The 26,443-nt window shown below is 31.9% G+C and overlaps 1 protein-coding gene across 1 annotated transcript in view; it reads left to right on the top strand.

Annotated features, from left to right (window-relative positions):
* The window catches only part of LOC148306123 (multiple PDZ domain protein-like), a 310,195-nt gene that overhangs the window by 146,976 nt on the left and 136,776 nt on the right, over window positions 1–26,443 (top strand). Inside the window, exons 13-16 of the mRNA XM_088265577.1 lie at window positions 4,294–4,427; window positions 5,201–5,375; window positions 6,652–6,743; window positions 12,985–14,759. Of these exons, the coding sequence (XP_088121703.1) occupies window positions 4,294–4,427; window positions 5,201–5,375; window positions 6,652–6,743; window positions 12,985–14,759 (2,176 nt within the window). The remainder of the gene's footprint in view (window positions 1–4,293; window positions 4,428–5,200; window positions 5,376–6,651; window positions 6,744–12,984; window positions 14,760–26,443) is intronic.

Here is a 26,443-nt window from a genome sequence, read left to right as displayed (position 1 = left end):
GAACTGGAATTGTATACAGAAAAAAATACAATCTTTTGAGCGTGTCCAATTTCTTATTATCACAAATCTGGGTTCGTCCACTTAGTAGTTATTTATATTGACATCTCAACATAGATGAAGAAGGATATAGAAATCTATGTATTTACAGGGCCTTTTTAATACACCTTCACCTCATTTAAGAGTAATTTTGGCTCTTATAAACAAAATGAATTGTCATCATCATCATCTTCTAAAGGCAGCGCCTTGTTGTGTCAGCCACTTGTCTCTGTCAGTCGCCATCCTCTTGAGCTGCGAATAGGAGGAGACGTCCATGAGCCGCTTCAAATCCTGGAAGTATGAAGTTCTTGGGCGACCTCTTGTTCGTTTTCCCAAGATTCTTCCTTCGAAGATGTTGCTAAGAAAGGTGCTATGTCTAATTGAGTGCCCTATTAGCTTGGCCTTCCTCTTCAAAATATGATTTATAAGCTCTCTTCTTTCTTTTACGTCCTGCAACACCTTTTCGTTGAATTGTAATATTTAATAAAATAACAATTTTCCATATTTTTTTTATTTGACCAGTGATCAGGTTTCGTTTAGTTTCATTAATTAATTCGGCAGTCACCTTGTGGTAAAATCTATCCATTTTTAATTTATGTTTTACTTAGTAAATACAACTAATTCTTAAAATCTACTGTGAGACGTGTTTCGATGCATTCCGCATCATTTTCAAACACGAAATACTAATACTTTTACTAATACTAATAATATATATATATATATATATATATATATATATATATATATATATATATATATATATATAGATATATAGATATATATTTATGTATATATATATATATATATATATATATATATATATATATATATATATATATATATATATATATATATAGATATATAGATATATATTTATGTATATATATATATATATATAATTTGTTTTAATAAAAAAGGTTAAAAAGGACACAAAAATGGATATAAATAACAATAAAAAAAAACAATAATTATCTGAAATTCAGAAATTTATAATTTAATATAATAAATTATTTTGGTCCAATATAATTATTTTCATATTTTAGAAATTTTTTTATATTTTAAGCCATATTAAAAATAATTTCTACCTCACAAAGATAGGCTGGTCCCACGAACAATTTCACGAATTCGCAGTAATACTCGTAAAGTTGAATCTGTGGTTTAATACGCGCACTAACTCCGGAACGATGCTCTGAAAATTAAACAAAGGTTCGCCAAATACCGAGCTTTTAAGTGTTGCGATAAAGGTTTGTGGGAAATTAAGGAAAACTCGAGGAGTTTGGGTGAAAAATCCACGGAATGTATAACAGAATTTGTTTAATTGTTTTGTATAATATAATTAAATACAATTAAAAATAAATAAGTTATTATATTTTGTTTTTTGTCAAATCTATGTAGATAAATACCCGATTAAAGCTCCGAAAAAGGGTCGTTTCCAAGGTGGTTTTAAAGGTATTTTAACACACACATCGCTCACTCCTTTCAACAACGTCACATATCAAAAAACTTGATTTTTAAGGAGACCGTTTTTAAAGTAAAAAAAATATAATGAAATGTATTGAAAATAAATATCAAGCCGCTTATTGAACTCTTTACTTTGCAACAAATCTTTTAATGTAAAACCTGAATGTTTTTTCTTCATTTGAAAAATATTGAGTATATTTAAAAAAAAATTAAACAATTCCCTTTCATCAAAATGCAAAAACAACACATTCTGCCCTGCAGCGGGTAAATATTAAGTTAAAAACATGCCGGTTTTGCTGGGATATGGTACATTTTCTAGGCATTCCGAAAACATGCACAACTGAAAATTGAAAATGAATTTTGTAATGATGACGTTGTTGAAAGGAGTGAGCGACATGTACTTTATTTTCTATTAGGTGATTTGGCAAATTCTGAATAATTATTATTATTTAGACATCTTTACATCGAATATATTTTTTTTTTCAATAATAATCACACATTTGATCAAAATAAAAGACAATAGGCATTACACACATGCAACAGGAGGACTTAAATTAGAATACTTAGAAATATTAGAGATTAAAAAAAACAATTATTAATAATTTACAACAAATAACACAAGTAAACGATTTTTCTAAAAGTCTGTTATTTAATATTCTTCCAATCACTCAAAGTCCCTGATCCCTTTTGGCTGTAACTGCTAATTAACAGAAAAAATAAAGCCACTTGAGATCTATCAAAGATCTTTTGCGTAACAGCCAAAATATTTTGAATTTGTTAAGTACAATAGATAGTCTTGAAAAAGAAGCGGTTAGCTTGGGAACCGGTAGACATTATGATAAAATATTTATAATTATTTTAAAACAAAGTTATATTAAAATTGTACTTTTCAAAAGCTTTAGAAAATAAGACATATAATCAACAAAACGGAGTGGTAGATGGTGGTAGTGGTGTGTAGCAATCATCCTCATTTCTATTTTGATTAACAGAATTGTAAAAGTTATAAAACTTATAAAAGTATGAAGAATGCAAAAAAAATCTTCAGAAGGTGTATAAACTGTCAGAAAAATAAACAAATTACGCGGTATAAAAAAAACAACCTTTGACATATATTTTGTATATTAAACATTGATAACTTTGTGGTATGGTAATAAAACACTCCCCTTATCATCCATTCTTTACTTTGTGTAATTCCACTTTTTTTGTTATTGAAATTTTTACCAAATCCACAATATTAAAAAAAAATCAGACGGTTTTTGTTTCTGACTTTATCAACTTTTCAATATTATTAATATTACATCGAACGAACAATTCCGTTCCTTGATTTTATTATTTGGAAAGTTTTCCGGATATTGGCCAGGAAGTTATTCAACTTTCCGGGAAAGGAGACAATACCGGAGAAACCTCAAAATTTATTGCTAGAAATTCAATAAGACAACTAAACCCACCCCTAATCCGAGACCCAGGGGATGGTCGGAGATGGAGAGATGATTGTATGACCAATTTTATGAAGATGAAAGGGAGTGAAAATAATACTATCGAGTTTTATTTTTCAAATATCCTGCAAAATTCTGTGGAACCACGATATTTCAGTGATTTTAATAAAATTTTACAATTGGCAAATAAATAATGAAGAATAATAATATGATACTATCGAGTATTATTTTTCAAATTCTGCAAAATTCTGTTGAACCATGGTTCCGCAGAATTTCATGAAGTTTAAGAGATTTAAATACAATTTTTCAAATAGAAAATTAATATTACTGTAAAATAATAGATTCATAAAATAATATAGTTTAAAAAATTACAATTTCAATTTAAAATACTTATTTTAACTCAAATGACACCTAATTTTGGCAATTTGACATCTCAACATAGATGAAGAAGAATATGGAAGTCCAGATATTTACAGGGCAAATGACCTGTTATAGGCTGGTTCAGTGATATATTTCAATATTCCACTACTACTCGTTACTCCATTTTCTTCTTCATCTATGTTGAGATGTCAAAATGTAAAAACAACTCCTCAAAAGCGGAGAAACCTAGATTTGTGAACGCGGATTTGGACACACCTAAACATGTTGTCACATAATTTTGGGTTAAACTTTTATGTTTGTAAATTTGTATTATAATAATTATAAATTAACAGTCAATTTTTTTATTTATCATTGAGTTAAATAAAAAATTGTGACTTGTACAAAAATATCAGTGATTTATTGTTACTGTTGATACTTTCAAACTTTTTTTACAAAAATGTAAGTAATATAACAAACCATTCATCAAGATTTTGTCTACCGGTTTTCAGACGTACCAGTCTCTTCGTCAGGACAATTACGACATCAGCATACAAACAATACACGTCACTACCATAGTACTATTCACACACTTATAACTACATAAAATGTTATTTTATTTATTGTTTCGGCATTAACTTTGTGGTAAGACATGTTACAATAATTAAAGAAAACACTTCGTTTTTTACCACTTGAGTTTTATTATATACTACATGTTTCAGAAGCTAAACTTCCATCATTCAGGTCTGTATAATAACTATATAGGTCTGTATAGTTATTATACAGACCTGAATGATGGAAGTTTAGCTTCTGAAACATGTAGTATATAATAAAACTCAAGTGGTAAAAAACGAAGTGTTTTCTTTAATTATTGTAACATAAAATGTTAATAACAAGCGTTTTTGGTCGACCCGAGGACCAACATGCACTAAGAATTGTAGCACAACATGCACTAAAGGTACTGTTGATGCATCATACTTAATCGTTAATGTTTTCTCTTTAGGAAATCCATCTCTGAAGAGCAGATCCCGTTCCTTGGAGCCAGTCAGTGGCCTCGCCATGTGGAGTGACCAACCCGAGTACATAGACCTCATGAAGGGTGATCGAGGACTTGGCTTCTCCATTCTAGACTACCAGGTAAATAAGTCATTTGGAGGTGTACTCTCAAATATACAAAGCCATTAACTGCGATGCAATTGACTGCGGGAGAAGTCACACGTATTGTCCGCACACATTTTTTTTTAAAGAATATGTTTCGGAATTTTGCCAATGTTTTTTAATTTTCTTAATTTCTTGAATGCTTTTCGCAGATACTTTGTGGCAAATTTTATAAACATTATAAAATAAAACAAATTTCTTTTTAACCATTTTTTTACTGGTACATTTTTTCTCCAAACAGTTTCGGCAAGAACCTTGTCATCATCAGGGCTAACATGTACGTGTTTGACCCTGATGATGTCAAGGTTTTTGTCGAAACCGGTTGTAGAAAAAATATACCAGTAAAAAAGTGGTTATAAGCAAAGGTGTTTTGTTATATAAATTATTTAATTATCCAATTATCCAACTATTCAATTATCCAATTATCTAATATATTATTTAAAAAATGGGGCGTGAAGAGACATGTGACCTCTCCGGTGGTCTCTGGTGGAATATGAATGTGACCTTTTTTTAAAATTACCTAGTGACTCTGAAATCTAGTTACGGCTTATGCAACACCGCTTATCATGACCCTATGAATAAGTTTTATAGCCTATGCCTACTCGAAGGTGGATTTACCCTTTATGTTTAAAGTATTCTAGGCAAAAACACTTGCATGAATGCGACCTAACGAATGCGGGGCCATGAATAATAATAATTTTATGCAGATTGTAATTATATTTGCATATTCGTAATTTTTTATTATTTTTCAGGACCCTGTAGAGCCGCGTGGGACGGTGATCGTGGTGCGATCTGTGGTGCCGGGCGGGGCGGCCGCCCGCGGGGGCTCCCTGCGCCCCGGAGACCGGCTGCTCTCGGTCAACGGGGCTCCGCTGGCGGGGGCCTCGCTGGCCACGGCCGTGAGGGCCCTAAAAGCAGCCCCCAAAGGTTCGTGTTCCGTTTATATCAGGTCTTGCCAGCCCAAATTGCACCCCGGGTCGCAACGTCACCTAAAATTTTCTTAAGGACCGCATACAGACTGTAATAACTAAAAAAAATTACTACGAAATTCATACTTATTGATATTTTTAAAAAAATATTATAAATAATATGAATGCAGAGGTAATCAGACGGTACAATCAGAGTAATTGTGAAAAAGAAACATTACTAGGCAAGAAAGCACACATTGAACCAACAAAAAAATGTGTTTAAATAATTTATGGGATCTTTTTTTGTATTTATATTTTATTCATATTTTTTGTTTTTGAATTAATGTCATGTTTGTATAATGCAAAAAAAATAAAGAAAAAAAAACAGTTACTAACATTGTTATCAATTTTAACAATCAAAATTATATAATTAAGACACATAAATCAATCAATATTACAAATTTTATTTGAAATAAAGCCAATTTATCGATGGCCACTCAAAAACTGCGAGATTCGAGTTTTTTTCTCTCGAATAAGTATATGCATTTCATGTTATTACAGAAACTTGATTGGTTTTAATAACTGAAATATGGATTAAAATACATCCTGAAGGACCGATATTAAAAAAATATTCGTCATACATTGCCGCGGGCCGTGGGTTGGCCACCCCTGGTTTATATAATGGTTGAGTGGGAAATGCGATGACTGAGTATTTTCTGCAAATGTATTTGCACGGATTAGTGTATGTCTGCTGTGCTGGTCGTGGTTGTGTAGGCGTCTATGTACCGGCCAACGTCGGGTCGGGATCGGATCAAGCTGACTTACAGAACTAACTAACTAACTGATTACTTAATCCCTTTCATTGCGACAGCGAGGCACTTCTAAAAAAATTGGTGCTGGTTTCACAAACGTGTATTTTTTTAGATTGGCAGTGACAGGGTTTTTGAAAGCTATGAAAAATGAAAATGTAATTTCACGGTAAAATCGAGATTCAATTGACAATTTCGCAACTTAGTTCACAAAAAATATTGCTTTGCAAGAAAAGATCTGTGAGGATAGATACTTCTATTTCAGATCTGGGAATACGGTGGGACAGCTTTCAGTGTCCTTATATTATTAAACCATATCCGCTCCCTAGGTGGAGCATATGGAGTCCACAAATATGATACCTATACACAGCCTTATAAATGATACCTTAACACAGCTCAAAGTATTATCTTATCAACTCATAAGACTTCCACCTAATTTCATATTCATTTTGTGGTATTGATGTAATAAAAGTATATTTTTTTTAGGAATTGTGAGGATCGGAGTCGCTAAGCCTCTACCTACAAGTTCTTTGGGAAGCGGTGATAAATGCAAGAGAAATGATAGTATAAGCAGTCAGGTAACTATTGACAGCATTATTGTATTTTAAATTTTAATTTAATATTTTTTCTTTACATATTGTTACATTCAAACATTCCACAAATGTCTCGGCTTCAAATGAGCAAAAAAATCGAAATTAATCTGTCACGTACTGCCATCTATCGGTGTGTTTTTGAACGACTCGCAGTTTTTCGTTTTTCTTTCCAGTTAATTTTCTCGATTTTCGAAGTTTGGTTTGAGTCTTGGCTAAACAATATTTTTTTAAGTGGTTTTGTTTTTGAAGTGCGTCTGAAGTACTCAACCATATTGTACACTCAAGGAAATTAATTCAACAGTAAGTTAAAATAAATATTTTACTTTTTTTCTTTAATTTACTAGTAGAAATATTATTTACAATCATTATAACTTATTTTTACGACTTGTCAAAGAAAGGGAATAAATACTATTTTCTTTGAACTAAAAATATATTGCTGTGATGCTTGAATTAAAAAAAAAATACAAACGTAAATTATTTGATAGACATTATTGAAAACTTTGTATTATAACTTTTGTCCGCCTCCGTAGTGTAATGGTCAGCACGCTCGGCTACCGTTCTGGAGGTCCCGGGTTCGATTCCCAAGGGGGGTAAAATAAATATAAGTGATTTTTTCACTGTAATATTTATTCAATATTACCATGGACTGGTACCTGGAGCGGAGGGCTGATCACCTTTCCTTCATGTGTAAACGATCAAGATAACACTGCGTTTATATGACACAGTGCCCTATGCACCATTGGAGTGCGGATAAGGGTTTGTATTATAATGAGGTAATTAATATCTATTAAAGTTCATTTTATTATTATTATGAATATTGTTTAAATTTTCTGGAGACTTTTTTCAATCGGTGCTCACGTAAGAATACCGAATTTTTTCAGTATCAAGAATCCTAATGTTAAAAATCCACTATTCTAAATTTTAAAATATGAATTTTATAAAATTTTAGAAAAAATAATATGATTTGGAGTTTAACGTTCATTTGTTTCACTCAAAATCATATTAATATTCAGTTTTTTTATTATATTTCAGTCACAACGTATAATACATAAATATATTTTTAAAATCTTGTTATATGACTTGAAGCAATAAACTGATATCACGTTGTCTTCGCATAATTTATCATAAAATCGTTTAATTTATTATTATTTTTTTATTTCAGTGCCCTATGGTCTAGTCACCATTGTCAGATTTCTAAAAAAAGTAAAGGAAAGCATAATTTCAAATGTTTAATTCTTTAATTTTTAGTTCACACAAAATAATCGTATTTAATAGGTAGTATGGTGACTCTTTTATTATTATAATAAATGTTACTTTGTTTTAAAATCACTATAAAATATAGTGATTATAAAACATTATAATGATTTTTAAACAAAGTTACATTTTAATTGTAAAATGGAAAATATCAAAGTTAGTGCTTCAAATACAAATTATATATTTTTATTATAATTTATTTAATTTCTTTTAATGATAGAACATGTATATGAAATCTTTTACACTAAACATCTCCAGTGGTTAAGAAAACGTAATTTTTCAACTACTTAAAAAAATAAGTCAAAATGCATTGAAATAATATTTATTCCCTTTAGTGTACAATTGGTAGAAATTATTAATTTTTATTTGCATGTTTTTTTAGAAATCCATGATTATATGCATGGTTATATTTCAATTTATTATTTAATATTAATAATACTTCCTTCTTTATTTTTAGCACTACGAAGCGCTTCTACAGACATACAAACTGCTGCTGAGGTTCCAAAACGACGTCAAGAAACTTTATATGAAGAAAGAAATGTCGGCGAAAAATAAGTTCAACATTTATCAAAACTATGCGGAAACTATCGGAGACGTGTCGTAAAGATAATTTGTATTACACTCTCCTTATCATTCATCGTTCACTCTGTGTAATACCACTTTTTAGTGGTATTACAAAGTGAACGATGAATGATAAGGATAGAGTTTTATTACTATACCACAATGTTAACAATGCTTTTAATATACAAAATTTAATTTATATATTTTAATTAATTAATTTTTTAAAGTAGGAACTACTTTTATTAAAACTGTATAGCAAAATAATTTTAACGTACGGGCTTCTTAATTTAAATCAAACATTTTTATAAAGAATCATCGCATACCTCGTTCGCTTGCTAATATGTCATATTTAACCCTACACATATGTACCTATTTTGGTGGAAATAACTTTGATTATTGTTCAATAAAGTTGTTCGACCTGCTTCTATTATCCATAAAGTGGTTTAAAAAAAAAACTAAGTACGAAAGAGCTATTCATAAGTGGATAGTGGGAATAGCTAGATTTGAAATATTGCATCATTCGGCCATGTCGTATTTGATTGCATATCATAAACAATTTCCTTTCTTATAGTTTTATAAATAAATATTGTAAAATGTGCTTCGGCACTAGAAAAATCAGTGAGGGCACATTATTGAAATGTGTTATTATATGTATGATGACATAAAAATAAATTAGTAAATAATAATAAAAATCGCATAGTAATGAAACTATATTTGTACAATATCAACACAAATTACGTAACACTCGACTTAAGTTATATTGAGGAAATAAGAGGTACATAAAATAACAGTCATCCTACGAGTATTTTAAACATTTCAGATACAAAAGCACTCACTACTTTTTAAGGTTTTTAAATTTTAATATTATGTTTGTGTAAATACCGTTTTTTCAATGCTGTGTATTTTTTATAAAATATATGCATACAACACGGAGTTTTCTCGATTAATAGTGTCTAATTGATCTGAAAAAATTCCATATAGATAGGGTGTTTTGTCTTCTAGCCTTAACCAAACTTTAAAAACATTCAAGATGAGCTTTTGTTAGATGATGTTTTGAGTATACCTCGATTAAAAATATTAAAAAAAAACTGAGAAAAAAGATAGAATTGAGACCTTTTTAAATAACCTTGTTCACACTTAGCTCTTCACTTCAAAAACTTCCGTTATTCGTATCCCATAAAACAAATTTCATTCATAGATCACAACAATACAGGGTTGATTACCCACCCTTCATATAATCAAAGATCCAGTAAAAAGCATGTGGTTCCTATGCGACGGCCCATGCACCATTAGAGTGCAGATAAGGGTCAAATTTTATGTGCTTTATTAAATAATGAAACTGGTTATCACATAAAATCAAAGTTTTAATTTAATTTTAGGAATATATTTGCTTAAAACTGTAGTGTAAGCGATATCAATTGTTAATGAATGTAGGTGAAATGCCATAGAATAAATAATATTGAACTCAATAATAAAACAAAAAAAAATATATTTATTGACTAATTCATTTATTGTGATTATTATGATCAGTTTATTCCAAAGTAGTTTTTCATTTCTAGGGCTTTCACTTTTTATCATCTAAATTTTAAGTAATATATGTGCTGTTTAGAATTAATCGATGTGCTATTAACAAAAGTATAAAATAGTTATTTTAAAAAAACATTCAACTAATTGGATTAATTCGGCGTTTTATAACATGAATGAGATTATGAATACTACACACATTCCTTCAGTACGTTTGTGAGTGTGTCTAATTTTTGACCGATATAGCTTTCGGGCGGTAAAAATAAGCAGTTATTAGACTTGTGTATTGATTCAGTGATGGAATGTGTTTTATGTAAATGATATATTAAAATATCAATACGTATTTATCAACATGTACGTGATATATTTAACAAAAAAAATGAACGTCCTTAGAAGTTAAGAATACTGTCGTAAATGTCCTATATAATGAGCTTACGTGTCGTGCAAATGTATGTCAATTTACCTTTTATTAAGCTTCGTTGTTTGAGATATATTTTATATTAGACGATCTTATGAAAAGATGTATATTTTATTGAATATTCAAATGTTTTACGCATTTAGAATTGCAGCGTTGATTGGAAAATGTTCGTTTTAGAAGTATTTATTAAACGTACAATATGGTATAATATAATATTTAATATTAAGTTTTAAGATAGTAAGGGTTAGTAGGATTGGATAAAATGGATCATTATCAGACGGAAGGAATATCTAATTTAACATACTCAACCTATAAAGGATTGTATTTGACTCGTGCAGTGTTTATAACAGCCAATATAATCAATATTTTAATTCATCATTTTCTTGTGGAAAATTCGCCTTCGTAAATACGTTGTTTTCGTAAGTTGGTAATGAATGACGTCACAGAAACGATGGATTTTGTATAACACAAATGGTAGGTAGTGTAGTGGTAAACAAACAATCCACACTACTACTATTACAGCTCTGTAAACCATATGACGTCATAAAACGTTCGATGACGGAAATTTGATGACGTATGCGAACGCGCGTTTTTCGTTTCATTCAAATATCTCAGGTTAAAACCTTAATATCTCCCTTAGTTCTCTACATATGTCAATGAGAATGTTATTTATAGTCTTGTGATTTTTAATATTAATTTATTAGCCAATAAACCAACATCGTGACAAAAATCTATTCCTACTGCCCAGCATAGCAGGGACAGTGCATTTAATTACAACACGCGTGAATTTCTTGACCTACGATCATATATGAGTAGATGACACAATTCACTTTGATTTTTGTTCGTGCTGCCTGCAGTATAAAAAAAAATATATTTTACTTTAAAGCACAATATTTGGCGTTTCTGTGGACAATGTCATTTAATTTGTTTCATAAAGCAGTTTTTAGAAGTTCAGTCAATTTGATAGTGTTCATGTGTTGTATGAACAACAAAAGTCGGGCTTATTTTATGTCAGATGAAATGCAAGATCCATATAACTCTACCTGTCAAAGTAAATTATTGATGTGATGTCTTTATGTCGTAAGCTTAAAATTAATATCTTAAGATTTTCTTCTAATAGTTATAGGAGGAAGTGGATTTTATCACAGAAAATAAAAGATCAGATAAAACCTGGTTTTGAGTAAAAAATAAATAAAAATAGCTTAATATTTTAATGATTGTAATATAAGTGTGAACGAAGTCAAATATTCATACATATCATACAGCAGCTGGGTAAATATTTAAGGTGGTATAGGCAAAATAATGGAGGAAAACGTATAAAATATTTATACGTATAAATCAATATATAAAAAAAACATATCGTTGACATAAAATATTTAAAAAAAAGTGTGATGCACGCAATGCACTCGTATTTTTCGTGTATTTTGCTCTCCTTTTTCTACATTTTTAGAGCAGGATTTTTTTTTAGTTTCATCAAAAGTATTTTTCAGCCCTAAACAATATGCCGGTATTGCGATATAGAGTTGAACCCTGTATCATACATAATATGCTCTTCGTGATTACAAAAATGTAATAATTATTAAATGCTTGACATTCGCATGAAATCAGAAATAATTTAGCTCAAGGATTGTAATAAAATATTTAATGTGCATTAAAAATTGGCGTTAAATATTTTATTAAATTTTTCGTTCCTATTATTTTAAGCTGTGATATTTTCAATAGAATGTAAAAATTAATGACATAATAAATAATTTTATGTGGTTAATTTGTTCTGACTTGGATAATCCACGCATTATTATATTTTTTGTGAAATCAAATGAATTGTGTTGTGCATTCAAATAAATAAATATTGATGTGCTTAAAAATTTATAATTTTTTTATTTTACCCGAGTCCTATTTCAGGTTTAATTCAATGGATCTCTTTGGTTGTGTATTTTTCTTTAAGGATCATTTTCTTATTATTATCTCCATTCCCATAAGTTTATTTGTTTGTTCGTTTGAGAAACAGATTCGAAAATTATCTATAGAGTGATGATAACTTATTAACAATTATGGCTTATGCACGCAATCCTTTGAAATAATAAAATAAATTTCTTATTGCTGTTAATGATAAAAAAAAGTAACTTCGAATGGAACGCGAGATATCAATCTTCATTGTCAAAAATACAAACCACCATAAAAAGGTGGTAAACATAAGTGGTTAAATAAAATAAAAAGTTCAGCAATTTAGACTGATGTGATGATTTAACAGGATAAAATATTTTATTTGATTGAGAAGGATCGTGGTTCCATGGTTATTATTGTGGTTTCAAAGTAAGAGTTACTTACTCCACTAAGACTTGGCCTAAACTTCATTTCGATTTTAAAATAATTGCCTATCAAGTTTATCTGAAAAAACTATTGATTTGAAAAATATACGTCATTTTTTTTTCTCCGATAATAATTTGTAAGTTTCTTCTTTTGTTAAAGGAGTGCATGAATTCTGCTGGATCAGATGACCACACTGGCTTCGATTCCTACCACGAGTGTCTTCAAGAATACCAGGAGTGCTTAGAGGTCGTCCAAATCTGTCTGGAACCTGAAGACCCTTCCCTCAGAGAAGACGACATGTCCAACCTGGAAGACTTCAGCTTCGAAGAAATGAAGAACGAACCGACAGTCGTAAACGGCCTGAAAAACAACCTCCCTAACTTCAAATCTAAAAATGGAAATAAAATAAAACTAGACGCGAATGGTAAAGATGACCCAAATAACGAATTTTACGCTGTCAGAGACTTGATAAGTGATAATATGAAATACAACGGAACTCAATGTGATAAACTTAGTGACTTAAGGAAATCTGACGATTCTTTAGATGGAAATGATGAAGATATGACAATTACGGAAGACGAACACGATCATTTGACAAATTTGAATAAAGCGAGTTTGCACGAGGATAAGAATAATAGTACCGCGAAACGTGTTAAAAGTTTATCTCAAGATCAAAACAAAGATTTATCAACTTCTGATGAGATGGTTTTTGCCGTTACTCCAACCGGTTTGGAGCGGATAAGCTTTGAAAAGTATTGGAAAGATGTGGACTTAGAAGAATCTTCCAAGGAATCGGAAAAAGTTTTTAATTTAGACAGTGTCAAAAGTGACGAAAGTTGGAAAGACTGCAATTCCGTGATGGCCACACCGAGCGAAACCATTCCGGAAGGAATGGAAGGTGGCGCCATGCGGTCTATGCGGAGTGCCTTGTTCGAAAATAGTTTGCAGTACATCGACCACGATATCGAGGGATATGATACGTGTTTAGAGGATGACTCGTTATCGATGAGAACCGATGATAAAGTAATGAACAATAATATAGAAATAAGCGACTCTGATAAATCAGATAAAGTAAATGAAGTTAGAGGGACAGATAACGCGAACTTATCGCCTAATGATAGGTCGTTAACTAATACAGAACAAAAAACTAAAACAGTTATAACAGAGGACACGAGTAATCAAAATCTTATCCCTACCAGTGATAAAATGAACAACGGAAAGTGCGCCATACCTAATAACATCGAAAACACGATTAAAGTTAAAAACGAAATATTATACATAAAAAATGACCTTAAAGCTACTACTGACCTAACTCTTCATCAAATAAATAATAACGCAGTTATAGAAGAAGTAAAAACAGAACAAACAATAAAACTACCCGAAGATCTCGAAACTCAGGCTGAATCCGCAGAAAAACCCGTCAAAAAGATCCAGAGAATCAGGGTGGTTGAATATTACAACGATCAAGCGGAATGTTTAGAGGAGTACATGAGGCAAAAGAAAAAGGAAGAAGAAGAGAAAGCGAAGACAACAAAAGAAACAGCGGAGAAAAACTTGATGGTAGTGAGAAAAAGCAGAACGAGTAATTTTTTGAAAAACAGAAGTCAACCGAGCGAAGAATCGACTGACCAAGAAACCAATTATCCAGTAATGGGATGTCATCAGTGTTTCTTGGAAAACTACGCGTACGCTCTTACCCAGGCTTACTATTCTGAAGCGAGTAAGTGCAAGTTTTGTGCTGTGATTAGAGAGATGCTGGAGCCACCGAGAAGGCTTCCCGAGAGGAGTCACTCGGCACCTTCCATCATGAGCAAAGTGTACAAGAGACGAGAAAGCAGAGTGCATGCACCTCACAATTTAGGAGTTCCGGCTGCCCAAAAGGATAGAAGAAAGTCAGCAGGACCCTTGAAGTTCTTCCCATGCAGAATCGAAAGGTAAGACTTTGAATTACTACTTGTAAAGCTTCATCATTATGTCGGTAGGTATAAGGACAACAAAACTTCAATCCTTTATAAGTGTTTTTTGCTTATATTTATTATGAAAAATAATAAGGCATTACAAAGGGATAAAAAATATCGTAGTCGTACAGGAGAAAGTGACCAACTACCAAAACGTAAAATGTTCAGGAGGCCCCATTTAAATCACTTTTGCTTGGCAAGAAAATAAACATCAATGCAGTTAGTCATTTTTAACAAATCAGTATATTATACTTCCAAGTTTAAAATCCTTTGGGATTTTTTTCAGGGCAATATTAAGCTAGTAAGATATCAAATAGTTAATGACCACGGTTTCATAAAAAAATGCACTCGGTCACTTTCTCCTGTATGACTACGATATATATAAATATACATTTTAAAAGTATTTTAAAATTCAAACTTTAAATAAGGTTTTTTTCCTTTCAAAATTTAACACTTGTTAATTAATTAATACCAGAGATGGAAAAATTTGTAAGTTTTCGAAACTAGTCGTGTATCATGAAATAAAACTCATCATGTGGTATTATACACGTGTTTAATTTTTATATGAATAATCAACATGTCATTCCACAATGTGAATGCTGAATCAATAAATAATATGAGGTTTTTTCCTCTCATAACAAAGTGCTTTTTTCTTCGTATTTATAATAATAAATATTAATATGAATCTATTCGTTTTATTCATTATGGTTCGAATATGACGCATTGTTGTAGTTTTTTCATGTCCTTTTGGAAAATGCTTTTTCTAAGGATTTGCGATAAAAAAGAAGTCTTACATCTAGGGACTATACATGTTCATGCCTTGAACATGCTGCCTGTTCAAACTCGTAAAACGACTTCACAAGGCCTTTGATACAGTCAAGACGTACTTTTAAATAGGTTATACGAAATAGGTTTCTAGGATTGTTCAGAAATTCGTGTTTTGCGTTTTTGTTGTTGTCAAACTTAAAGCTTTTAACAGTATTTTTTTCAATGAAATATGTTTTTTAAAGGTGATATGTGTATTAAGTTAATGTGAACGGGGTACGGGAAATACACATGTTAAATGCTTTAAAGTGTTCAATTACATATTTTCTGTGGACCACAAAACAACTTTTTCTTTAAATAATATTGCAAACGCTGATTTTGAAAGACCTTTGCATGAGATTTGTATAGCTACCTATATTTAAGGCCTATATTTAAGGCCTATATTTAAGGCCTATATTAATTACCTATATTTAAGGCCACATTCAAATAGTTTATAGTATTCTTACCCTTATCCGCACCCAATGGTGCATAGGGCACTGCATTGTAGGGACGCAGTGTTATCTTGATCGTAAATTGCATGAAGGCAAGGTGATCAGCCCTACGCTTCTTGTACCAGTCCAGGGTGATATTAAATAAATATGAGAGTGAAAATCGGCCATATTTATTTTGACCCTCCTGGGAATCGAACCCGGGACCTCCAGCACGGTAGCAAACGCGCTGACCACTGCGCTACGGAGGTTTATAGTATATGCATTAAATTTTAAAACAAACACTGATTTTTTTAGTCTAATAAATTGTTTCATTAATTGATTCGGCAGTCACTTTGTGGTAAAATCTATCCATTTTAATTAATGTTTTACTTAGTAAATACCACTATTACTAGTGTAAATAGTGGTATTTACTAAGTAAAACATTAATTAAAACTAATAAATTCTATTTTATTGTTAAAAAGCACATTCAAATAAATTTTGTTACAATTTTTTTCAATTGGTTTATAGTAATTGGGAGTTTTTGCTGCGTAGTGTCAGTATTTCTTTTAAATTTCTGACTGTCAAAGTTATTGTTTTAATATTATAGAAATTCTCATTGAATTTCAATACCATTGGAAAAGACAAGTAGGAATTTTTAATGGTGACAGTTAATAAATAAGATTATAACTAAACGGTGACCCATACCAAGTATGATGGACATTTGTACGGAATCGCGCATACGACTTATAATATTATCATAATATAAATTGTTTCAATTCGAATAGAAAATATTGTTACTTTTAGAGATTTTTTTTGTGATTTGGACCATCGAACACCATCCACATATATAGCTCACTCCTTTCAACAACGTCATATATAAAATATCGTCAATTTTCAGTTATGCATGTTTTCGAAATGCCCAGAAAATGTACTATATCCCAGCAAAAGCGGCATATTTTTAACTTATTATAATATTTACCCGCTACAGGGCAGAAAATGTTGTTTTTGAATTTTGAAGAAAAGGTATTTTTCAATTATTTTTTGAACTAATTTTTTTTTTCAAATGGAGAAAAAATACTCAAGTTTTACATAAATAGATCTGTTGCACAGTAAAAAGTTTAATAAGTGGCTTGGTATTTATTTTTAACACAATATATTCTCAAACTTTAAAATTGATCTCCTGAAAAATCAAGTTTTTTGGTATATGACGTTGTTGAAAGGAGTGAACGATATGTGTGTGAATATTAACTAAGCACTTATTGAATTGGCATTTATTTTGTACGATTCCTTATTATTAATAAAAATCAAAACACGTTTCATAACTGTACCAATTTATTTATGTTCGTGACAGGTGTTTTGCTTTGATAATATTATATTCAATTATGGGTACTCGCCGATACATAAGTATGTACATTTATTTTTTTAATGAATTTTATTTTCCACAAATATTCTAAGGAAAAACTCAAATTTTCATCACATTAAACATAATCAATGATTAAAGAAAACACTTGTTTTTTACCACTTGAGTTTTATTATAGACTACATGTTTCAGAAGTTAAACTTCCATCATTCAGGTCTGTATAATAACATACAGTTATTATACAGACCTGAATGAATATAAGGAATTATATTCCATAATATAATATATTATATTATATTATATTATATTCCTTAGTTAGTATAATTAAGGAAGGAATGCAAAGCTGAGATAAGCATTATCGATAAAATTAAGAAAGGTGTGTTGAGATGGTTTGGACATGTGGAACGAATCAATGACGAAAGAACGGTAAAACAAATTTATGAAGCGAATGTTAGTGGGAAAAGAAGCAGAGGAAGACCGAGAAAAACATGGCACGATCAGGTATGCCAAATACTTGAAAGTGGTCAGGTTAGGAGTTGTAACAATCGGCGGGTATGTATGAGGAGATGCATGAACGTGGAAGAGGCGAAGAATGTTTCCAAGGATAGAGTGGTGTGGCGCTCTATTCTCCCTGCCTACCCCTGCGGGGAAGCGGCGTGATGGTTAGTTAGTTTTTTAGTTTAAGTGTTAAAAAACAAGTGTTTTCTTTAATCATTGTAACATGTCTGACTATTTTTTGACATCTCATCAAAGATGAAGAAGAATATGGAAGTCTGGGCATTTACGGGGCTGACGATCGTCATAGGCTGGTTTAATTGATCACTTTACTTTATGCCCAGACTTCCATATTCTTCTTCATCTTTGATGAGATGTCAAAAAATAATATGAAAATAACTCCTGTAATTGGAGATAATCCAGATTTGTGAACAAGTATTTGGACACACTCAAAATGTTGTAAACATGTCTTACCACAAAGTTAATGCTGAAACTATAAATTAAACATAATCCATTACATTTTGTACAGAATATGTGCTGTATAATAATACCGTGTTTATATACTATGTATATGAGTAGTAGGAGTGATTCCGTACAAATGACTTTCCGACTTTTGTTAAAATAAAATAAAATAATAAATATGCGAATGATTGATCTAACGTTCGGTTTTGATAAGAAGCCAAAATATGCTCTGAACAATAATACAATTGCGGAATAAAAATAAACATAATAACCAAAGCAAAAAAATATTGGCAAGTCAAAACGGAAATGAGATCCGACACAAAAGTCGAGTATTGTAAGTTATAATATAATGATGTAAGGCGTTTCCGTGGTGTGGGACTATAAGTCGGATTTTCAATCGCTTATTTCCGATCGTTTTGGCCCTCTTTGCCAATAAAAATTACACGACAGTAAAAATAATCATTTTTTAAAATTTATTATTTAATACTAATACACTGATGTAATTAATAAATAAATATGGATCAATGCTTCCTAGTGACGGTAAAAAGTAAAAGCTTTAAGTATATTTTAACTTATTTTATTGATTTGCAACATTTTGAGTGCGTCCAAATATTTTTTCACGAATCTGGATTATCTCCAATTAGGAGATATTTTTAAAAATTATTTTTTGACATCTCAACAAAGATGAAGAAGAAAATGAAAGTCTGGGTATAGGCTGTCAAGTATGTGAATATAATCCAGTATTCGGCCCTCACATAAAAATGTAAGAGTTTCCGCTTAATAACAGCTTCCCTCATACCACCATAGATGTCTCTCTAGTGAATTCAAGCACTGTGTTTTGAGTTTGATCAATATATTAGTTTCAAGAATTTGAGTAGGTAGTGTGATGGTCAATCCTGGGTAGAATTTCTGAATATTACACGGGTTTAAAGTGATCACTTAAACCAGCTTATGACGGTCGTAAGCCCTGTAAATGTCCAGACTTTCATATTCTTCTTTATCTTTGTTGAAATGTCAAAAAATAATGTATGTGATTGGTATCTCAACTTCTTATATTTTAACATGATTTAATTCATGTAGATCGAAGAGTTTTTTTTCCTTAAAATCATTTTTTTTAAATTACCTAACGTCCAAGTGACTCTGAAATGTAGCTACGGCTTATGCAATACCGCTTATCATGACCCTATTCAGGCTTAAACTTTTTTAAGTTTCATTCTCTTTATGTTTAAAGTTACTTTAATTTCATATAGGTAATTCATGAGTGAAAATTCTAGGCAAAAATACTCGCCTGTCTCAACTTATTTTACTTCTCATCTCCTTAAACTCCACACGATCCTGGACCAGCCTTATGAGGGTTGCTGCCTCCGTATTCCAAACCACTATCGAATATTTTTGAGCCATAATTTTCTTTTACGCCCCAAGCCCCATCAGCCAAGAACCTAGGTCATATATGTAATTTCAAAACCAACCATGTATATTTTCTCTCATGTGTAATCGCAGAATTACCTTTAGGAACCAATTTCTTCGGGTGTTTACTCGACTAATTTAATTTCATGACTGAACAAATTTTCAGCGAGTTTCTAGCTGTTTAATATATTGGTATACCTACTTAAAATGATGAATTTTATTCTACAATGTAATATTTTCCCCAGATATTCTGTACCTATATATGATGCATTGATTTTTATATACTTTCAAGATGAGAAAATAAAGTAACATTTTGAGTGTGTCCAAACTCTTGTTAACAAAATCTGGATTATCTCCAATTACAAATTACAATTCTAATATAAGAGTTTCTGCTTAGTAAAAAGCTTCTTTACATCTCACCAATAGATGTCTCTAGTGAAGTTCTAGTGATTCAAGAACGAGGTTTCTAAATTGGTTCATATATATAGAACTTCCAAGAATTTGAGTAGTGTGGTTGTCAATAATGGGTAGAATTGGTGAATGTTACACGTGTGTAAAGTGTGTACACGTGTAAACCAGCCTGTGACGGTCGTCAGCCCCGTAAATGCCCAGACTTCCATATTCTTCTTCATCTTTGATGAGATGTCAAAAAATAATAAGAAAATAAAGTAATTTTATAGCAATTTGCTGTATGTAAGATAATTTTTTATTTATTTTGAGTCATACATATGTATTTAATCATATAATTTATCCTGGTATTTTATTTATTGGGACATATAAAATGTCTCTGTGGTTTTTTGGGAACTTTTTGAACAAAAAATTTCTTTATTAAAATAGATTTTAATGAAGTAGGTACATATTAACCGTTATTATCTGTGACTTTTTCCATTTTTTGGGTAGCTTCATAACTTCCAGTGGTATAGAACTTCTGTGGTTTATCGTCGAATAACTAGGTAAAGTGTTTTTTTTAAATGAATAATAATAAATACATTAAAAAAATCGGTAGTCACAAATAAGTGTTTATAAAAGTGGTATTACACAAAGTAAACAATGGATAATAAGGAGAGTGTTATTACCATAACACAAAGTTATCAATGCTTTTAATAAACAAAATAGGTAAAATCAAAACTCATTTGTAAATTAATCACTAATAAAAGTTTTTATGTATGCAGTGTAGTGATTACCGTGCTAAGCATTATACTGAAGGTACTGGGTTCAATTTCCAGTAGGGTTAAAATAAACATTTTATTTTTTCTTTAATAAAATATTTTCCTAGACTGGTAATTGAAATGAAGGACTTTTCACCTTTCTTTCATTTTAATAACGATCAACCTAACACTGTATGATTTTGATGCAGTGCCTTATGCACCATTGGTTGCGAATGAGGGCAAGACAAAGTACATATATGGTATATAATAATGTGCTCGGTTATCGTTCTGGAGGTCCCGAAGATAACACTGGGTTTATATGATGCAGTGCCCTATGCACCGTTGGGTTCAGATAAGGGTTTGAAAATGAAAAATATAATAATGTATATATTATATGTTTCATTAATTAAAATAATAATCCCACTATGAAATTTCGAAACGTATTCAGGTAAACGTTTTCTCAAGAGAGCCATGTGATACTCGTGTGTGCATAAGCACGTGATAGGACAAGATTCATGCAACTGCGTTTATTTGATGTACTATGTACTGACTAAAGGTACACGGTGTAGCACGTGACTAGGCTATACTGACAGGCGTATAAGGGATGAACATAATGGGTGCCACGAAACTAATAAATCACAACCTATTTTTTTAAGTCGAATAAATTTGTACGAATGAGTTTTCTAAACGCGTCTAGTATAAAGATAATATAACACTCTTCTAATCATTCATCGTTCACTTTGTGTAATACCACTTTTATACCCTATAAAAGTGGTATTACACAAAGTGAAGGACAGTGTTAAATTCCTGTTTACTTACCTGCTTCACTGTTCATCACTGACTGTGTTAAAGAAAATCTTTCTCAATCCTACATATATGGCTCCTGTGAACTCATATGTAAAGCGTCATGAGATCAATGTATGAATTCCTAAAATTTAAGTAGTGTGCTTGTAATCATGGGTAATGGTAAATATTATACGTGTGTAAAGTGATCACTTAACCAGCCTATAACAGGTTAAAAACCCTAGTTCTATGTTCTACTTTATCTGTATTTATATTCCGCTCCTTATGTGGAGCATATGGATACCGCAAACTGTCTCCAAGCTTTTTTGTGGGGTGCCAGCTCCTTGGCATCCTCCCAAGTCAGATCCGCGTCGGCACGCGGATCATCCATATTGAGATGTAAAAAATGAAAATTAACCTTTAAGTGGAGAAACCTAGATTTGCGAACAAGGATAAAGACACAACCAAGTTTCGTAAAATGTGCCCTCAGCACAAGATACTTCTATTAAGATGATAAATATGTATGATGAAAAAAAAGCGATGTTTTTTTTTGTATATCAAAAGCATTGTTTACTTTATAGCGTGCTAATATAATATAACACTGTCCTAATCTATTTATTGTAACTGCAGACAGTTGGTAGAATAACATATTGAATTGTTGGGTAATATATCCAAAATAAAGCAAGGTTTGTTGGATTGAATTCTATATTTATTTATGTATATGTTAATACGTGACGCGTTTCGTCTTAGGACATTATCAAACACGTGTTTTATTTTGGAAATATTTCACAACAACTGTCCTAATCATTCATCGTTCACAAATATGAATGATAAGGAGAGTGTTAGATGCAATATTATATGTTGGATATAAATATTGGCAGGAAAACCTGGCTCAATCAGGTATGTCAAATACTTGAAAGCGGACGGGTCAGGAGTCTTAATAATCGTCGGGTATGTATGAGGAGATGCAAGAATGTAGAATAGGCGAAGAATGTTTGTAAAGACAAAGACAAAGAGTGGTGTGGCGTTCGATTCTCGCTCCCTACCCCTGCGGGGAAGCGGCGTGATGGTTATTTAGTTAGGATGTAAATATTCTTGGTACCTCGAGTTACGGCGTAGCGCATACAGCATTAAAGCTGCGTATCGCTATGACGGGGTGGTTCACGTTATTACTGCGATGGAGCCACCCCCCTCCCCTCCCCTCTCCTCCCCGCTCCCTGCCCTAAGGGAGGATAACAACCGAACGGGCTTCCCTGACCGCCTTACTGACAACTGTGTGACAACAAGACCCCAGGGGCGGACTGAGATTCATCATTCAATTCCCAACTGCCTAACATATGTAATAATGTTATTTTATATGTAATAATGTTGTTTATATGTAATAACATAAACAAATGTAATAATGTTGTTCGAATAGTGAAATAAGGAAGGAATGCATAGCTGAGATAAGCATTATCGATAAAATTAAGAAAGGTGTGTTGAGATGGTTTGGACATGTAGAACGAATGAGTGAGGAAAAAACGGTAAAACAAATTTATGAGGCAAATGTAATTGGGCATGTATGAGGAGATGCATGAACGTGGAAGAGGCGATGAATGTTTGCAAGGACAGAGTGGTGTGGCGTTCTATTCTATCTGCCTACCCCTGCGGGGAAGCTGCGTGATGGTTAGTTAGTTAGTTAGTTAGTTTTGTAATGTTATTTTTTGACATCTCATCAAAGATGAAGAAGAATATGGAAGTCTGGGCATTTACGGGGCTGACGACCGTCATAGGTTGGTTTACGTGATCACTTTACACACGTGTAACATTCACCAATTCTACCTATTATTATAAATGTCTGACCGTAACATGAATGATTATTCCGAAATCGGTAGTCACAAATTAGTATTTTAAAAAGTGGTATTACACAAAGTGAACGATGAATGATAAGGAGAGTGTTACAGGTCGTATTCCCTGTGAACAGTAAAAATTCCATTTTACCATTTTTATAAACTTTTAATCTGTGTTAAGATACCGATGATTTTTTACAAAATAATTCAGTGAAGATGTCCTTACAGAATCTCAGTTAAATATTCCAGCATTACATATGTATAATATATTACATCCGATCCGGCCCTGTTTAAAGCCAAGTCTCGCTACCTTGAAGCATGTGTAATGTAATTATAATTCAGTACGTCACTGGAAAACTTCCGAGCTGCCGCGTCCGCCACTGCGCTGGAGCAGGAGTAGCTACTACTCAGTGCACTAGTGCATCATGAACTAACTTCCATAGCCAGCTAAGGTTGCACTAATCCGTACCAGCCTTCCTCCGTTTAGTTCGGTGAGTCTTGCAAAGTCTTTCAGCGAGATATTGTAATCCAAACAAAACCGCATGGAAACTTGTTCAACAATGCCTCGATTCCTTGGGAGTGTAATGGAAATGCGGCTAACGCAACCATGCATGAACGAATCGTAGTGATTTGTTCGACTAGGCAAATGCACGACACAACGATACCACAACGCCTAGTAGTCGATATTAATCTTTTACGTAGTAAAGATGACTTTTTAGACTTTTTTCTACTACTGAATTTTATCTGCACCTAATGGTGCATCTTCTTTTTCTTGTTCTTTAGCCTTCTGTCTATCACTGCTGGATATATTCCTCTTCGTATCCTTATATTTCTTTCGTCTGTTGCTTCTTGCTGCCAATTTTAACCCTCCACAGCGGCTAGGTCATCGGACCATCTTTTTTGAGGTCTTCCGACGTCCTTTTTATCTTCTCAGGATCTCCATCTTAAGATTTCAGGGGTTCATCTTCTGGGGTCTTGTCTTGAAATATGTTCTGTCGATTGCCACTTGAGTCTTGCTATGTGATCCTTTATATTCTCTTTTTTGTGTCTGTTCTTAACTTCTCATTTTATCTCCTAGGCTTAAACCAAGCATGGATCTTTCCATGGATCGCTGTGTGGATTTGAGCTTCTCTGCGTTTCTTTTTGTCACAGATAAATGCATGACAAACACCTAGATCATTGAAGATGAATGTTTTTTTTAATTTATTTTCCGATTGGCGGGAATTGAGCCCGAGACGCCAGTTTTGAAGTCGAGCGTCTACGCCACAGTACCTGTCAGATTATGTATACTATTACGAGTAGATAGTGTGTGCAAATGTAATCCAGAGGTCCTGAAACTAATCAAACTATTTGGGATTAGCGTCTTTGCGGATTATTCTTGAAGCGAGTGGTCAGCGATTCCAAACTCTGAAGCGAATTGACATAGTGCTCTTTACACCATTCGGAACATAAATATTATAAAATCAATCATACAATTCGTCTTTAACTTGAGCATTGATCTTTCCTTTTCCCCTTTTCCTCCCTCCCGTCCGTCTTCCCGGTATTTTCACAAATTTGCAAATGTGGAATTTAGCAACCAGAATAGTATAAGTACTTATTTTGTGTAACTCATTTATGTTCTTGATTGATTTAAGTTTTGTGTGTAATTTCCAAATAAAAATAAATAAATAATATCCTTTATAAAATAAAACAACCTTGTTTTTAATCACTTTTTTATTAATACATGTTTTTTCCAACCGGTTTTGACAAGAACCTTGTCATCATCAGGGTTTTACATGTACATTTAATATTTAAATAATATCTAACTATCTTTTGGTGTTTTAAACTTTTTGATATGATTATTTTTTATTTAATTGCATCTTGCCCATAGAAAGATATCTTTCTTCCCATTTTTTAATCGCTTTTTTCAAGTCTCAAATTGAATGCAAACTTTTCAAAAAGTTATTTATTATCCTCCTTATAAATCCAACAATGAGATTTGATCGTTTAACAATCAAAGTAAATTCTTCATTACTCTGAGTTTTGACGCTTTCAGTTTTGTTTGAATACGATTGAGGCCATTAATTGAACTTTCAGTACCTCCCCTCCGCTGAAAAGAAAAAATCTGTGAGTAGCGGTATAAAATTGAAACTGCTTCTGACTAGGATTTTAATTTTATTAATTGATTAGACAGTAATAAATATCCATTTTTATTTAGAGTTTACTTGCTAACTACCACTATCGTGTTTGAAAATGATACGGAATGCATCGAAACACGTGTCAGAATATATTATAAGAATTAGTGGTATTTACCAAGTAAAACTAGGATTTTAATGTAAACATGACAATTTTCACCTCACAATTTAAAATTCATATGAGTATCAAGGTGTAACACATCATATATTAGAAATATTCAATACTTTTCATCAATTTTCTGTTATATGTACAAAAAATTACTCCTCTTATCATGGCATCTTCTCCGTAGTGTAATTGCTAGAGCGTTTGACTAACATGCTGGAAATCCCGAGTCCGATTCCCGGGGGCTAAAAATGAATATGTCATTTTTTAATTTATTATAACCGTCGACTGGTACCTGAAGCGCAGGGATGATCACCTTTCTTTCATATATATTACGTAATTTTTAAATTCTCAACATAGATGAAGAAGAATATGGAAGTCTGTTGTTGTTTAAGTGATCACTTTACAAACGTGCAACATTTACTAATTCTACCCATGTTTGACAACCACACTACTCAAATTCTTGAAATTTCTAGATATACTGATCAAAATCAAAACACAGTATGCGAAAGTTCACTAGTGACATCTACGATGGGATGGGAAAAGCTTTTATTAAGCAGAGACTCTTTCAATTTTATGTGAGGTCCGAATCCTGGATATTTTCTTAATTATATTCACATACTTGAGAAATGCTTGAACGCTCTCAAATATTTAACAATCAAGA

The sequence above is a fragment of the Brachycentrus maculatus genome, unplaced genomic scaffold (assembly GCF_059751285.1).
Source record: "Brachycentrus maculatus isolate JH-2025_06_01 unplaced genomic scaffold, ASM5975128v1 h1tg000252l, whole genome shotgun sequence".
In the NCBI taxonomy this organism is placed as follows: domain Eukaryota; kingdom Metazoa; phylum Arthropoda; class Insecta; order Trichoptera; family Brachycentridae; genus Brachycentrus; species Brachycentrus maculatus.
This window is presented reverse-complemented; position numbering and strand designations above follow the sequence as displayed.